The 16,305-nt window shown below is 39.7% G+C and overlaps 1 protein-coding gene across 3 annotated transcripts in view; it reads right to left on the reverse strand.

The window, feature by feature from the left end:
- Positions 1-16,305, reverse strand: part of MAP3K1 (mitogen-activated protein kinase kinase kinase 1) — a 75,194-nt gene that overhangs the window by 23,632 nt on the left and 35,257 nt on the right. For 2 of the 3 annotated variants that reach the window (XM_061129771.1, XM_061129772.1), the window contains exons 2-6: positions 6,149-6,299; positions 5,322-5,522; positions 1,940-2,140; positions 1,081-1,197; positions 552-700 (exon numbers count right to left, since the gene is read on the reverse strand). In XM_061129771.1, the coding sequence (XP_060985754.1) occupies positions 552-700; positions 1,081-1,197; positions 1,940-2,140; positions 5,322-5,522; positions 6,149-6,299 (819 nt within the window). Of the gene's footprint in view, positions 1-551; positions 701-1,080; positions 1,198-1,939; positions 2,141-5,321; positions 5,523-6,148; positions 6,300-15,256; positions 15,367-16,305 lie in introns of those variants that run through there. The other variant, XM_061129773.1, reaches the window with a different exon arrangement.

Below are 16,305 nucleotides of genomic sequence, written 5' to 3' on the forward strand. Positions count from 1 at the left end.
TGTTCAGAAAAGCCTACTTATGTTCTCACGTGTAAAACAGGCTGTAATAATGATTCCCTGAGGACTATCTATGAGAGAAGCAGTGATATCATGAAATTTAAAAATCCTATATTTGAAAGTAATTTTGGATAACCACTTTGCCTTGTACACAGTTTATAAAAGAATTACAGACATATTCTTTACACAATGCCTCAAGTTCATTATCTCCCAAAGTGATAAAACCTACCTAATTAGACAACATAAAAGGTGCTTGACACAAAGTGATAATTGATGAACAACAGCCACTTACTTTATTTTTCTCATGAACTGGACATTTATTATATTCTGATATTTAAGGTGCCATTTTCAACACTGTAGGCCTCAGGACAAAATATCCAAATATACTTTGATGACTGTTAATACTTTTTACCCGTGATTTTAACTTGAAAGCCAAGATTCAATAGTTAAACTCATTTTAGAGCAACTTAACAAGTATATATATATAAATAAGTAAATTACCCCTAAAAGAGTAAAACTGGGTTAATGCTGTTAATCCCTTAAAAAGTACTAACCTGTTTTCCGAACTAGATGCAGAAGTGCTAGATGATGACAATGTATGAGAATTCGACATGCGTGAAACAAACTTCTGGATGGTGTTACGAGATGGAGCTTTGATCCTTGAGCTACGCCTACTGTGATATTTCTGGAACAAACTCTCAACCTAACATTGAAAAAAGACAGCAACGTGACATTTGTGCCATAATGTACATATGATGAGTTCTATAGGTTGAACTATTTGGCTTTTATAAGTTTTTCACAAAGCCAATTTAAGAGCTTCAAAAATAAGAATACATATAGTTTACTAAGAACAGTATTTTTATAGCAGGTCAGTGTTTACTTTTTTTCACTCTAGAAGAAAAAAACTAGTTAGTAAATAGATTATAAGAGAACTATTTACAAACATCAAGTAATCCTTACATACACATTCACACCTCTGAAATGACCACTGTCTACTTAAATTTAAAGCTTATGGAAAAATTTCAGGAATACCATAAAAATTGGTTGACAATTTTACTCCAAATCATGCATTTAAAAAATTACCTCAAAATTCTTTAAAGTTTTTCTCCATAACATTGGGTCTGAAGGTTCTAGCTGAAATACCCGGAGCATAACAAATAGCAGATGAATACAAAATGTTCCACGCCCACAGCTGCAGTTCTAAAGAGTTAAAAAAAAAAAAACCTCTACTTTAATAAATCCATGTTCCACTAGAACTCCTAGGTTGATCCCTTTAAAAATATTTCCAAGTTTATTATACTAAACTTTTTATTAATTTCTCATTATCTTTATATAACAAGATATATAAGGATATGCAAGAAAAGCCTACAGCTACCTCCATGAATTAATCTCTTATTTTTGATTTATTAAAAAGACCAGGGGCTTTCCCGGTGGCTCCGTGGTAAAGAATCAACCTGCCAATGCAGAAGACATGGGTTCGATCCCTGGTCCAGGAAGGTCCCATATCCCTCGGAGCAATTAAGCCTGTGCACCCCAACTACTGAGCCTGTGTTCTAGAGCCCAGGAGCCACAGCTACTGAGGCCCGCACACCCTAGAGCCCATGCTCTGCAACAAGAGAAACCACCGCAATGAGAAGCCCGTGCACAACAAGGAAGAGAGCAGCCCCTGCTCACTACAACTAGAAAAAAGCCCAAGCAGCAACAAAGCCCCGGCACAGCCATAAATGAGCTATAAAGAGACCAAACTTGTATTCTGAAGTATATCAAATCATAGTAAAACCCTTTATAAACACATTAAATAAAAGTGTTTACAGTTCCCCAAATATAATTTGAACTCTCTTTAGATTGCAGAAGAGAATTACATAACTTAAATTTAAGAATGTCACAGTATATTGAGTTAGTACCAGATCCTAATAAAATGTAAAATGGTGACAATTCCTACCTGAGGCCCGATAAACACCCGGTATTTATTGTCTGGGCTGTCTCCCCCAATCAGGAAGGAGTTGGGTCCTATCTGCTGCAGTAAGTACAGCCTGGCCCGCATCACTTTATTCACACGGCGGTTTGTTTCCTCAGGGCTGTATGGTGAGAAGCCATCTGGTGAAGGGGCTCTTCGAGGTGGTGTGATTCTCCCGCTCTGAAACTTCACAATATTTTAAAAATTAGGTAAATTGTTCCTAAGAAATTTACTCCTCCATAAGAAAAAAAAATGACCTAAAAAAGGTCACACCAAACCTTTTTCATATTCACCAAAAAAATGCCTCAATATATAATATGATGGGACAAAATATGTTTTGCAAATCCATTTGTCTGACATATTACTATGAGTAAATTTCTAAAATCTGTCATCCCTATAATAATAAATCTTTGGCCAAGAGCGACAACCATATGGTAATTTTACAAATTATAAGTATTTGACATCTTTGAAAAGTTTTACGTAAACCAAAATAAAAAGTATAGAAAATTTCCTTTTTAAACAGGTAAAATGACTTGTTTCTATTGATGAAAATTAAGCATCCAATTTCCTGGCTTCCACTTAAGGGATTACTAAATGTGCTTCCTGTGATTGGTCACTTACAAACAGCTCTGTGGAATTCTCCGTGGAGAAGGAGTGGTAAGTGACTCTTCCCAGGTCAAGACATCTCACTGGAGGCTGATGAAAACACTCCTGCGGTGAGGGTGATGTGTCCCACTCTCACTCCACTCCACTGATCCCCCTAGAACTTGGTCTTTCCATCACTGTCCAGTGGAAAGTCTAGCTCTTTTTGATGCCGAACTAAACAGTTAAAAGGTAAGAAAATGAAGCAGTTGGAAGCCTCCAACAGGGCTGGTGGGAATGTAAAATGGTGTACCTGCTTTGTAGAACAATCTCACTTTGAAAAGCTTTGTAAAGCAATCCCACTCCTATGTATATACCCAAGAAAAATGAAGCTATGTCCACACAAAAATGTGTACAGAACTGTTCCCAGTAGCATTGTGAAGCCAGAAGTGGAAACCAAATGCCCATCAACTAATGAGGGAATAAACAAAATATGTATATCCGTACAATAGAATACTATTCTACAATTAAAAGTGAGTGGAATACTGATACAAGCTATACCATGGATGAACCTTGAAAACATGATGCTGAGAGCAAAAAGCCAGCCACAGAAGACTATACATATTATACGATTACATTTATAAAAAAGGTCCATGCAAATTGTATATAGTCAGGAAGTAGATTAGTGGTTGCCTAAGGCTGGGGAGAGACTGCTAATTAGTCTGGGGTTTCCTGTTGGAGTGATGAAAATATTTTAAAACTTATTGTAGTGATGGCTACAACTATGTAAATATACCGAAACTCAATGAACTGTACAATTAAATGGATGAATTGTACTCTATATGGGTGAATTGTACTCTATATGAACAATATCTTAATAAAACCATTATTTTTTGAATAGGCAATTACTACAAAGTAAAACAAAACCCCAAACAAGTACACATGCACGTACTATTGGACTTGCTAAGTATTCACGCTATGGATATGCTCACTAGATGTGCAAAATGATGTATGCATAAAAAATATTTTTGCAAGATTGCTTTTAGTAATAAAAAGTTAAGAAGGAACATAAATGTCCATTAGTATGTAGTTCTAAGAAGCCATGATTTATCTTTATCCAGATAATGAAATGCCAGGTAGCCGTTAGAATAACATATATCCTAAAGAGGGTGCAGGGGGATGGGAGACACAATTCTTTACTGGCGGTAGACTTTCACTTTGATGACCTCCATGGACCACACCTCCCAGTATATTTATACACCCTTCCGTAGTCCCCTACCACACTGATTCTGGGATTTGGGCATGTAACTAGTTTTGGGCAATAAGGCATTAGTAAACATAATCCAAGTGGTGGCTTGAAAAGAGCTTCCATGCTGGAATTTGTTCTCCTGAATCACCTTTTTTTTTGCTTAACAGAAATGTATTGTCTCATAGTTCCAGAGGCTTGAAGTCCACAATCAAGGATCAAGGTCCTGGCAGGGCTGGTTCCTTCTGAGGGCTGTGAGAACCTATTCCACCCTCTATCCTAGCTTGAAACACTGTTGCAGCCCGATTTCCCTGCTGTGAGAAAGAGATGCCAACAGCCCCCAGCTGTTTCAGCTGAAGCACCAGACAGGGGAGTGAACTAGCCGTGGACATTCCAGCATCTGCAGATGCCACGGGAAGCAGACATGAGCCACTCCTGCTGAGCCCTGCCCTGAGAGCTGTGAGTTAATAAATGATTGTTCCTATTTCGAGTTTTTTAAAATATAGCTCATTTAAAGGTGTGGCCACATAAAGCTGATAAATACTGTTGAGAATCTTGGGCTTTACTGTAAAATTTACCTGAAATTTACTTTCTGAAGCACTTATGTGCTTTAACAACCTCAGGTGTGAGGAAACCCAAATCTCCCCCTTCTGGTCACTATACCACAATTATTTTGCCATCATTCATTTGCTCTTCAAGGTTAGAAAGTTTTAACTTGCACTCCTGCCGGTGGTAGTCTTTCTGTCGTGGAGGGTCAGGACCTGTCCTTTTACAAGTCTCTTTGATGTCTGGCTCAATACAGAGACTGAACCAGAGTACTGAATCTCAATACTGAGATTCTCATCATGCTTCAGTGTTCAGTCTGCTGTGATATGGTATTTTGGTTGAGTACATGAAGAGAATCTGGCCTCACGTAGATATGTGTTTGGGAAATCCTTTTCAAATAATAATAAATATTCATCTTTGATACTACATCAAAGGAATGGCAGATCTTCTAGAAGTTTATACATTTCATGGTGCAATATACAAAAAAAAAAAATCACAAGTGATAATACTATTGGGTCTATTAAAAGTCTAAGTACTGAGATGCTATTAAGCTGACAGTGGTGGATATGAGTTTTCCAAAACTCTAATTTTTGCTTGAAATCTCAAATTTTATTAGTGAAGAAACATATCAGTTGTTTTCCTTGAAGTGAGTCTTACTTAATTCTCCATAAGGAAAATGTCTGTCAAATACCCAAGTGAAGAACACAGCTCCTACTGTCATAACTTTAATTCAGGCAAATGCACGAGCAGCTTTACTCACCACTGTAAATGTCAATGCAGTGCAAGAGGCAAATAACATCTCAGTTTTATTACAAAATTAGTTCTGACCTAATGGATCCACAGAAAGTATCTCAGGGCAAGTATCCTGAGCCAAGGGTCTGTGGGCACACTTTGGGAATGTTGCTCTAACAGATGGTTAGCCAATCTTTCCCATGTTATAAGTAAGTTTTAAAACTGTAGAAACTTGGCACATTTGCTAAGACATTAACTTACGGGCACTGGAGAAACTCTTTTTCTCCTTACTCCTGGAGATTCAGATTTCACCGAGCGACCTGAGGGGGAGCCTCCAGGGGAAGGACTGCGTCGGCCTTTGGGAGCTGAGGAAGCGGCGCTCGTTGGGCCCTCTCCTTGAGACTCGGCTGCCAAGTTATTAATTTCAGATCCGTCTCCTTTAATAGGGATTGGTTTTACCACCTAAATTAAAATGCCAGTATGTTATTACATAAAAAATAAAAAAAGAAGTAAATGTGAACATAAGATTAAGAACTCAGTTTTTTAAATTATGCAATATTATACAACAGAAAATATATCAACTTTTCTTTATTAGTTTAAGTCGTAAGTGGGAGGCTATTTTTAACCACACAGATTTCAGTCATTTAAGCTTTATCAATTGAATGTAGATAATATTTACATAATACATTTTAAAATGTTGTCTTACATGAATTTAAAAGATTGAGAATTAAGATCCTTAGATCCTACCTTAGAGATAAAACATCAAAATAAAATTGGAAAAAATGCTTTTCTTTTTTAAGTACAGTATAAATCACTAATTAGAGGATTTTAGAGACACTGACATTAGAGGGCAGTGTTGCTCTAAGCATTACCTCTCCCACTCAACCAGAGGGATTAGTTCTTAGAACCCTTTAAGTTGCTTAATGAGCACAGCGTTAGCTACATTTTGTTCAAGTGTCTAGAAAATGTCAAAGCAAATAAAACTGCGCTGCATTTAAAGTGAAGGGGGAAAAAGCTTCCGAGAGGATCGATTTATGCTTAGTTTCCCACTTCCTGCTATGCTGCCGTCCTTCCAGCAGGTCACTCACCACAGGGCCTCTCCTGTTTCTCCGCTCCAGCCATTCATGCTTCCAGGCCGGCATGCAGGTGGCCTTCAGCTTCTCCCTGATCATTCGTTCTTCTGGGCGATCATCCATCTTGTGCAGTCCCTTGAGAGTTTCTTTATTCTCCATCTCACGACTAAAACAAGGAAAAATAAGGAGAATGAGATTTACATATGAAAAATAATTTTCAAGAACAATATGGTTTTACTTCATACTTTCAATGGATTTGTAACTAAAAAGATAACTGCTAAAATCCCCGAATGCCTTAAGCAAGATATGAAAATGTCATTATGAATCACTATGTTGTTGAATTTACACTGTAACATGGACCGTGTTAAATGCTGCCTGATAACACTAGTTTAATAATGTCTTTAAAAAGAACGGCTCTATTTAGAAGGTGCAGGCTTACTAGTAATATTAGTGCAGACCCTCCTTTGTTTCTAGGCAGTTAATAAAAAGCATCTCAAGACATTAAGCACTGCATTAACAAATACATTCATGAAAACTGCAATGTTTCTGAATACACCATTTTAACATACTCAAGTATATGACAGACAAATATTCAGAAGAGCACTTTACTATTTATCCCAGGAATTCCAATAACTTAAGTCAATATAGGTAAAATCTGGAAAATATGCTCATTTGTGGAAATAAGTTAAACATTTAATAATCTAGGTGAAACCTAACCACACCTTCTAACCCATAGTATTTTTTCAAAGTCTCAATAATTAAACTTGTTTTCTCAGAAAATGATATTGTAATTGGGGTCAGTCAGTTCAGTTCAGTTCAGTCGCTCAGTCATGTCCGACTCTTTGCGACCCCATGAATCGCAGCACACCAGGCTGTGAAGAAAGCTGAGCGTTGAAAAATTGATGCTTCTGAACTGTGGTGTTGGAGAAGACTCTTGAGAGTCCCTTGGACTGCAAGGAGATCCAACCAGTCCATCCTGAAGGAGATCAGTCCTGGGTGTTCATTGGAAGGACTGATGCTGAAGCTGAAACTCCAGTACTTTGGCCACCTCATGAGAACAGTTGACTCATTGGAAAAGACCCTGATGCTGGGAGGGATTGGGGGCAGGAGGAGAAGGGGACGACAGAGGATGAGATGGTTGGATGGCATCACCGACTCGATGGGCATGAGTTTGAGTAAACTCGGGGAGCTGGTGATGGACAGGGAGGCCTGGCGTGTTGCAGTTCATGGGGTCGTACTCCATATGTAAATAGTAAAAATTACCTGGTACAAACATTTTTACCTTTATACCATAATGTATTGTGGAGTTATAATAAAATATCCAGGAAGCTGGTAACTTTTCAGAACTAACTCTACAAAGCTAAATAGGTAAAACACCCACTAGTTTCAAAATATACTCATATCCACACACGGATATATGCAATACACAATATATATAGGCATGGATTTTAAAATCTGGTTTTATAAGGAAAGAGTTAAAGCAACTGCATCCTGGGAGAAGCAACAATTTAAAAAATACTCAGTTAACTTCAGTAACTATTTTGGAAATTCTGTAAAGCTACAGAACAGTTTTTTTTTTTTTTTAATTACACTGATAGGAAAAGGAAATATTCAAGGAAATACCGGAGATGGTAACTGCAAGCTTACCAAAAAGTCAAATTCAAACTCCTCTAGAAATATTCCAGCTAATCATTACTATAAAGCAGCAGCATTTGCAAAGAAGCAGCAAACAACAGCAAAAAACCCAATAGCAGCAACAACCCCCCCAAACCGACTTAAAACAGGCACTAGAAAGGAAATAACAGTTAACTGGTTTTACTTAAGCCTCAATACCATGGAGGGAGTGGAAACCAGGGTTAAATACCTCTGTGCCTAAAACTGGCCTAGATATTTTTACTAATGCAAAGAATACATAACATTTGAAACTTGCAGAGAGGCATTAAGACACACCACATAGTAAAATATTTCCACTACACAGGTATAAAAACTGTCACAAAGAAAGAGGCAATATGGGAGGGAGAGAGGGAAGGAGGACGTTGATGTTTTCTTTTTTTTAGTTTTCTTATTGTAAGTATTTGACTGCTTTTCCTGCTCTGAATATATTATAAAGTGTAAATGTTAGAGGTGGGTCAGAGGAAGAGGGAGGGATGTAAGGGGAAGGAAGGAAGGGCGGAAAAGGAAGGGAAGAAGAAGGGGATAGTGACAGAAAGGGGGAGAGGGGAAAAGGAAGAGAGAAAAAATGTTTTCTCAAAAATTCATCCTCCTCGGTCGATCCTTACCCAGGGAAACTCAAATTTACAGGCAATCAAATTCATGGGCTGACTGCACACTAAAAATTCACTTACAGCTCTCTGGTATGAAAATCACTTTCCACCCAGTAACAATGTTGCAAGGCATGGCTTAAAGATTCCCAGGCTAGTACTCAAAACAGAAGTCAAACTGTAGAATGCAGTGCATTTTTACACCAGAAGCTCCTGCAACCCTGAAAAAGGTGCCATCTTTCCCCTGGTCCTAGATCTCTCCTCCCTAAATTTGTTTCAGGAGTATCTCTTCTCAATTCTGTATTTTCAGTGTCTATTCCCCAGTACTCACTCAAACACACAGAGAACTCCCCTTATCTAAACAAATCTTCCTCAATGATGTGGCTTCCTTCAAGTGGGTATGATTCTCCTCTTTCCTTTCCACTTGTCTGAAAATACTATAATCTTTCAAATCAATTTCTTATTCCTATCCTCTAATATTCTCTAATAAGTAATACTTAATATTACTTATTAAATATAAATATTTGAACATACTAGTAGCTCAACTTTTGCACACATCTAAGATTATTCCTTTAGAACAAATGTCCTGAAATGGAATTGCTGGGTCCAAATGTACACAAATTAAGACTTCGGTTAATACAAATTATCCTCAAGAACACATACTTCCAGTCACAATGCTCAGGTCAGATTGTCACCTTAGCTGGTCTCAACTAGCAGCAGACTCCTGAGGGGGCTTCTTCACTTTGAATCTTACTCAAATCTATGCTTCACAGAGCAGCCAAGGTCACTTCCCTCATTAAAAACCCTCTGGTGGCTTCCCCCTGGGCTGAGGGTAAAAATCCAAAATGTTATGGCTTATGAGGCCCTGCATCATCCAGTCTTACCTCAACTGAAGTCACCCAGACCCCCTCTCCCCCCACACACTGTTTCTTTCACTGACTGGCTCCATCTCTCCTGCTCAGGTATTTTGCACAAGCTGTTTCTTGTCTCCTTTTTACCTAATTAATTTCTACCCACTCGGTGGCTTTTCTTCAACTCCTTACAGACCCTTCCCACTCTCAATTAAAAATCTCTAGTTCCACTCTTCCACAGCTCTGTACCTTTTCTTTGAAGTGTTCATTGCTGTAGGCAAACCTATAAACCACACTGCCCCCCAAACTGTAAGCTCCATGAAGGCAGAGGACCAGTGTTTCCATCCATGGCTATATACCCAACATCTAACAATGCCTGGCTTACAATAGGTATGAAAACAAATATTAAATGAATGATCATTTGTTAAATCTTTGGCAGCTCTGAGAACCTTCCTGGTTTTAAAATTTAATGATTACTCATGTAACTTAATCTTTTTACAGTTCTGCACTTAATATGTCTGTAATTGAAATGTTACTCAGTGGAATGATTTTTATTGTTCCTAAATTGATCTGCAAATACAAACCTGTTTTTTCTAATATCTTCATAAGTAATACTTACATATTATTAATTCTAAAATGTGTATTTTTTCACATTAAAAAAAAATTATCCCGCCTAAGGAAGGCAGCAAGGACCCTCTGCATGTCCTCCCAGAACTCCAGAGCTTCAGCACTTCCAAGGCTTCCATGGGGACACAGGTCCTGGGCCCAGCCACCACCTCCTCCATTAAATTTGTATAAACCTTCCACTCTTAGTTCAATTTTCTCATGCCTGTGCCTCACATTTTCAGTTCAGTTCTGTTCAGTCACTCAGTTGTATCTGACTCTTTCCGACCCCATGGACTGCAGTACGCCAGGCTTCCCTGTCCATCACCAACTCCCGGAGTTTATTCAAACTCATGTCCATAGAGTTGGTGATGCCATCCAATCATCTCATCCTCTATCATCCCCTTCTCCTCCCGCCTTTGATGTTTCCCAGCATCAGGGTCTTTTCCAATGAGTCAGTTCTTCACATCAGGTGGCCAAAGTATTGGAGTTTCAGCTTCAACTTCAGTCCTTCCAATGAATATTCAGGACTGATTTCCTCTAGGGGTGACTGGCTGGATCTCCTTGCTGTTCAAGGGACTCTCAAGAGTCTTCTCAAACACCACAGTTCAAAAACATCAATTCTTCGGTGCTCAGATTTCTTTATAGTCCAACTCTCACATCCATGCATGACTACTGGAAAAACCATAGCCTTGACTAGATGGACCTTTGTTGGCAAAGTAATGTCTCTGCTTTTTAAAATGCTGTCTAGGTTGATCATAGCTTTTCTTCCAAAAAGCAAGTGTCTTTTAATTTCATGGCTGCAGTCACCATCTGCAGTGATTTTGGAGCCCAAGAAAATAAAGTCTCTTACTGTTTCCATTGTTTCCCCATTTATCTGCCATGAAATGATGGGACCAGATGCCATGATCTTTGTTTTCTGAATGTTGAGCTTTAAGCCAACTTTTTCAGTCTCCTCTTTTACTTTCATCAAGAGGCTCTTTAGTTCTTCTTCACTTTCTGCCATAAGGGTGGTGTCATCTGCGTATCTGAGGTTACTGATATTTCTCCTGGCAATCTTGATTAAAGCTTGTGCTTCATCTAGCCCAAGGTTTCTCATGATGTACTCTGCATATAAGTTAAGTAAGTAGGGTGACAATATACAGCCTTGACGTATTCCTTTCCCAATTTGGAACCAGTCTGTTGTTCCATGTTCAGTTCTAACTGTTGCTTCCTGACCTGCATACAGATTTCTCAGGAGGTAGGTAAGGTGGTCTGGGATTCCCATCTCTTGAAGAATTTTCCACAGTTTGTTGTGATCCACACAGTTGAAGGCTTCGGTGTAGTCAATAAAGCAGAAGTAGATGTTTTTCTGGAATTCTCCTGCTTTTTCAATGATCCAACAGATGTTGGCAGTTCGGTCTCTGGTTCCTCTGCCTTTTCTAAATCTAGCTTGAACATCTGGAAGTTCATGGTTCACGTTCTGTTGAAGTCTTGCCTGGAGAATTTTGAGCATTACTTTGCTACCATGTGAGATGAGTGTAACTGTCCGGTAGTTTGAGCATTCTTTGGCATTGCCTTTCTTTGGGATTGGAATGAAAACTGACCTTTTCCAGTCCTGTGGCCACTGCTGAGTTTTCCAAATTTACTGGTATATTGGGTGCAACACTTTCACAGCATCATCTTTTAGGATTTGAAATAGCTCAACTGGAATTCTATCACCTCCACTAGCTTTGTTCATAGTGATACTTCCTAAGGCCCACTTGACTTTGCATTCCAGGATGTCTGGCTCTAGGTGAGTGATCACAACATTGTGGTTATCTAGGTCATGAAGATTTTTTGGTATAGTTTTTCTGTGTATTCTTGCCACCTCTTCTTAATATCTTCTGCTTCTGTTAAGTCCATACCATTTCTGTCCTTTATTGTGCCCATCTTTGCAAGAAATGTTCCCTTGGTATCTCTAATTTTCTTGATGATAATCTCTAGTCTTTCCCATTCTATTGTTTTCCTCTATTTCTTTGCAATGATCACTGAGGAAGGCGTTCTTATCTCTCCTTGCTACTCTTTGGAACTCTGCATTCAAATGGGTATATCTTTCCTTTCCTCCTTTGCTTTTTAGCTTCTCTTTTGTCAGCTACTTATAAGGCCTCCTCAGACAACCATTTTGCCTTTCTGCATTTCTTTTTCTTGGGGATGGTCTTGATCCCTGACTCCTGTACAGTGTCACAAACCTCCGTCCATAGTTCTTCAGGTACTCTGTCTATAAGATCTCTTAGTTCAACTTTCTCATGCCTGTGCCTCACATTTTAATATCTCTGAAAACTGAATGCCTTTTTAAATCAAACTGCTGTTATAATTGGCAGGGTTTTAAAAATTTCTCCATGGTATACAAAATAACGATACAGTTTACAACCAGTGGAATCTTAAATTCAATGAAATATAGAGCAAATTCTATCCCACTTGCCAGCGGGAGGAAAAATCACACCTACTCGGCCTCATTTGTCTCTGAAGCAAAAACCAAGCTGGGAAGAAAAACAAGTTTTTCTTACATATTTACTGTTCTGTTTTAATCTTCACAGATCAGACATAAACAGGGTTTTTATTTTTACCAGATATGTGTGCAGGTATATAGGGCTTCCCTGGTGGCTCAGATGGTAAAGAATCTGCCTGCAATGCAGGAGACCCAGGTTCGATTCCTGGATTGGGAAGAGGTCCTGGAGCGGGGGGAATGGCAACTCACTCCAGTAATCTTGAGATTTATCATCTTATCAATTAATATAGTTACAGCAGGAAAGTTTTTTTTAAACATGAACTAATCTAAACAGATTAACATTGTTACAGATTAAGCTTTATCCTCCTTTCCTATTTATTTAAAAAACATGAGGTTTCTTGCTTTTTTTGAATGAATCTGTAACTGACCTAGAGCTTCAAAAAACCTTTTCTCCTGAGGTTAGATTTCTAGTTTAGTCTCCTTCTAGACCTACAGAATTTTCCTGCTAATATTTCTAAAAAACGAGATGCTGCACTTGCCCCTTCTCAATGAAGCCACTCAGTCCTCCATGTATCTGGTACCAGCCATTGTTGATTAGATGGACCCTCTTGTAGTTCTCCCTTCCCTTGTCTTTTGGGAGATGATTCTTCCTGATTCTAACACTCTAATACTCATTGGTATCATATACGAGACCCCCTTCCTGGAACCTCTTACATGCCAGCCAATGGCCTCTTCTCACGGCACTAAAACTTTACCCTCTTCTTAGGCACACCAAGATACTTCACATCTCTCTGCCTTTGCAGATTTACTTCCTGATAGGAATATACCTTTTGAAATCTCATAGGCCTTCAGTAAAGAATTTCCTACCACCATTCTACAGCAGTTAGCCATTCCCTCCCAGGATGCTATTGATAGTATTAATTATCATACAGCATAAACTCTAGTATTTAGGGAGCTGCTTCCCTCACCACACTGGGAGCTCCTCCAGGACAGGTTACCACATCTTATTCACTCTTCTATCATCAGCACCAAATGTCCTGGACAGGCCACAAGAGGCACCCGAAAAGAAGCCAGAGGGCCTGCCCAGTCACAGCCACCGTCCTTTCCCAGTGTCTCTGACACCGGGGCACCATGCTTTATACATCTAAACCCATCCGGCACTGCACAGCTGGCTGGCTAGTGCAGGAATGTGCCCTGATCCAAAGACCCTCTGCACTGGATGGTGTGTGCATCTTAACCAGACCTTCTCTCTGGGAGTTTGAACACAAGATAGCTGGAGAGTGTCGCTGTGGGAAGAATGGCATTCAAATAGACAAAAATAGCAAAGCAGTAACCAAGAGCAAGGAGACAGAAATAAGGGAGAAGAGAGAGAAATTAGTCAGAAGGAAGATGTGGTTAGAGACAGGGAGAGGGGAAGAAGCAATCAAAGTAAACATGTACCTGGCTCCCCTGTAAATGCTGTCAGTCAAATGAAGCTACTCTCGTGTCTCCCCGGGGATGAGTCACCACGCTCTCCAAAGGCCACGTGTATGCGCTGCAGGGGAGAACCTTCACGGGTCCCTCGCTGGGCACTGAAATCACCCCTAACGTGTCTCTCTCCCCTGCAGCCCCCAAGAGCTGACGAAAACACTAACTCAACACAGAAGACACTCCAAGAGGCTCAAACCCCAGTCGATCTGACTCCGAAGCCTGTGCTCTTCATTGATCTGGCAGGTCACTGTCAAGTCTGATTCTGTTTTTATATAGCAAGTCAGCATCAGAAGTCTATGCTTGAGACTTGCTTGAGGACTCAAAGAGGTTTAAACAACTTTTTAAAATGGTGACTTTCATTATACAAATTAAAGGAGCACATTAATTGTATAAATTAGTGGAGTACTTCACTGTAACAGTAATAATGACTACAGTGATATGAAACCTTTCTGGAAATTAATGAGGTTTAACCTTAGTATAAAGATTTCCAGAACAGCTTCCATTATGGATAACTTTATTTAGAGAGAATCTCAATTCTCTCGGTGTCCAAACAATCTCAAAGAACCCTGGAAAATACACCGAATTATTTGGGACAGGCGCAGTTCAGAGCCAGCCAGTGACGCCTACCTGTGAAGTTCTCTTAGCAGCAGGAATTCACATACTAAAACCCGTAAGCTTTGTTACCCAGACGAGAGCGAGCAAGGGAGGAACTATCTCCCAGAACGAAACCAGACCACTCTGGGATCCTTAAAATTTACACTGCCAGGTGAAAAGCAAGAGAAGGAGACTTTGGTAAGGATAAGGAGAGTGTGGTGACGCATAAAGGCTATAACAACAGAGGCCAACAACCCCTTACCATGGACAGAGCACTGTGCTAACAGCTCCCTGAAGGGTCGCTTCAGTCAATTCTCATGAGAATGGGACTCTCTGTTGTTGGCTGCGAAATGGGGCTTGTGGGATCCTAGTTCTTGACCAGGGATCAAACCAGTGCCACCTGCAGTGGAAGCACAGAGTCCTAACCACTGGACCACCAGGGAAGCCCCAATGATGAGACTCTTACTATCCCACTGGCAGATTAAAAAAAAAAAAACCGGGAGGTTACGTTATGTGTCCAAGATAATAAAGTCTGTATGCGAAAAACACCGGAGAAGGCAATGGCACGCCACTCCAGTACTCTCGCCTGGAAACTCCCATGGACGGAGGAGCCTGGTGGGCTACAGTCCATGGGGTCGCGAAGAGTCGGACACAACTGAGCGACTTCACTTTCACTTTTCACTTTCATGCATTGGAGAAGGAAATGGCAACCCACTCCAGTGTTCTTGCCTGGAGAATCCCAGCGATGGGGGAGCCTGGTGGGCTGCCGTCTACAGGGTTGCACAGTCGGACACGACTGAAGCGACTTAGGAGAAGCAGAAGCGACAGCAGCAGCATCCTGCAAATACTCACTCTCTAGCTGACCTATACCAACCTAGACACGGAAAGTGCCAGTTCTTCAAGGGCAGGTCCTTTCCCCAAGCCATACCGTGCTGCCACAAACAAAGCACCCAGAGGAATTGACACCATGGGCTTGATAAACAATCAATGACCTGGAGTTGGCGTCGCTGGTTATCACTCCTAATCAACGAAGATCTGGGAAATAAAACTACAGATGTATCCAGCACATGTAATAGACACATACAGCCTGTTTAATCCATAACTTCTACCACAAATGAGTGCCTCTGGGGTATATAAACAATTTCAAAGAGAACAGGAAGAATATTCAAAAGGTTTCCTACTTCTAAATTAGTAATTCATAAAAGACTGATTTAACAATCACTGTATAAATATAGTAACAGGGAATTTACAAAACAGAGCTACTAGGCAACATTAAACCATTTTTAAAGGTGGCAACTCTATTGAAGCTTTTTTTTTGATGAAGTTTATGGAGTAAACTGGGCTTCCCTGGTGGCCCAGATGGAAAAGAATCTGCCTGCAGTGTCGGAGACCTGGGTTTGATCCCTGGGTTGGAAAGATTCCCTGGAGAAGGGAATGGGAACCCACTCCAGTATTCTGGCCTGGAGGATTCCATGGACAGAGGAGCCTGGCGAGCTACAGCCCATGGGGTTGAAAAGAGTCAGACACAACTGAGCGACTGACACATACACGGAGTAAAACTACAAGCCTCAAAGTCTCCCTTTAGAGAAAACAAGAGAATCAAAAAGAAAACTGTATTTTAACTGTAAAACTCTTCTATACTATAGGTTTTTTAATATGCATGCTAGAAATGTATGAAAATATTTAAAGCAATCAATAAAGTCTACAGTATGAGTAAACTACAGAGAAGTAAATTACTCCTGATAATTGTAAGTCAGTGTGCTACAAGTTCAGACATCATTAAAACAAATGTTTTTTAATGTATATAAAATATCGGTAACTAGCCATTAGGACACTATTATGATTAACAGAGGCTTAAGTGAAGAAAGAAAAAAGATTCTAGTTTGTTTTTTTCATGAATCACATTTTTAATTTTTCCTTTAA

This window comes from Dama dama, chromosome 25 (genome assembly GCF_033118175.1).
Source record: "Dama dama isolate Ldn47 chromosome 25, ASM3311817v1, whole genome shotgun sequence".
Classification (NCBI taxonomy): Eukaryota; Metazoa; Chordata; class Mammalia; order Artiodactyla; family Cervidae; genus Dama; species Dama dama.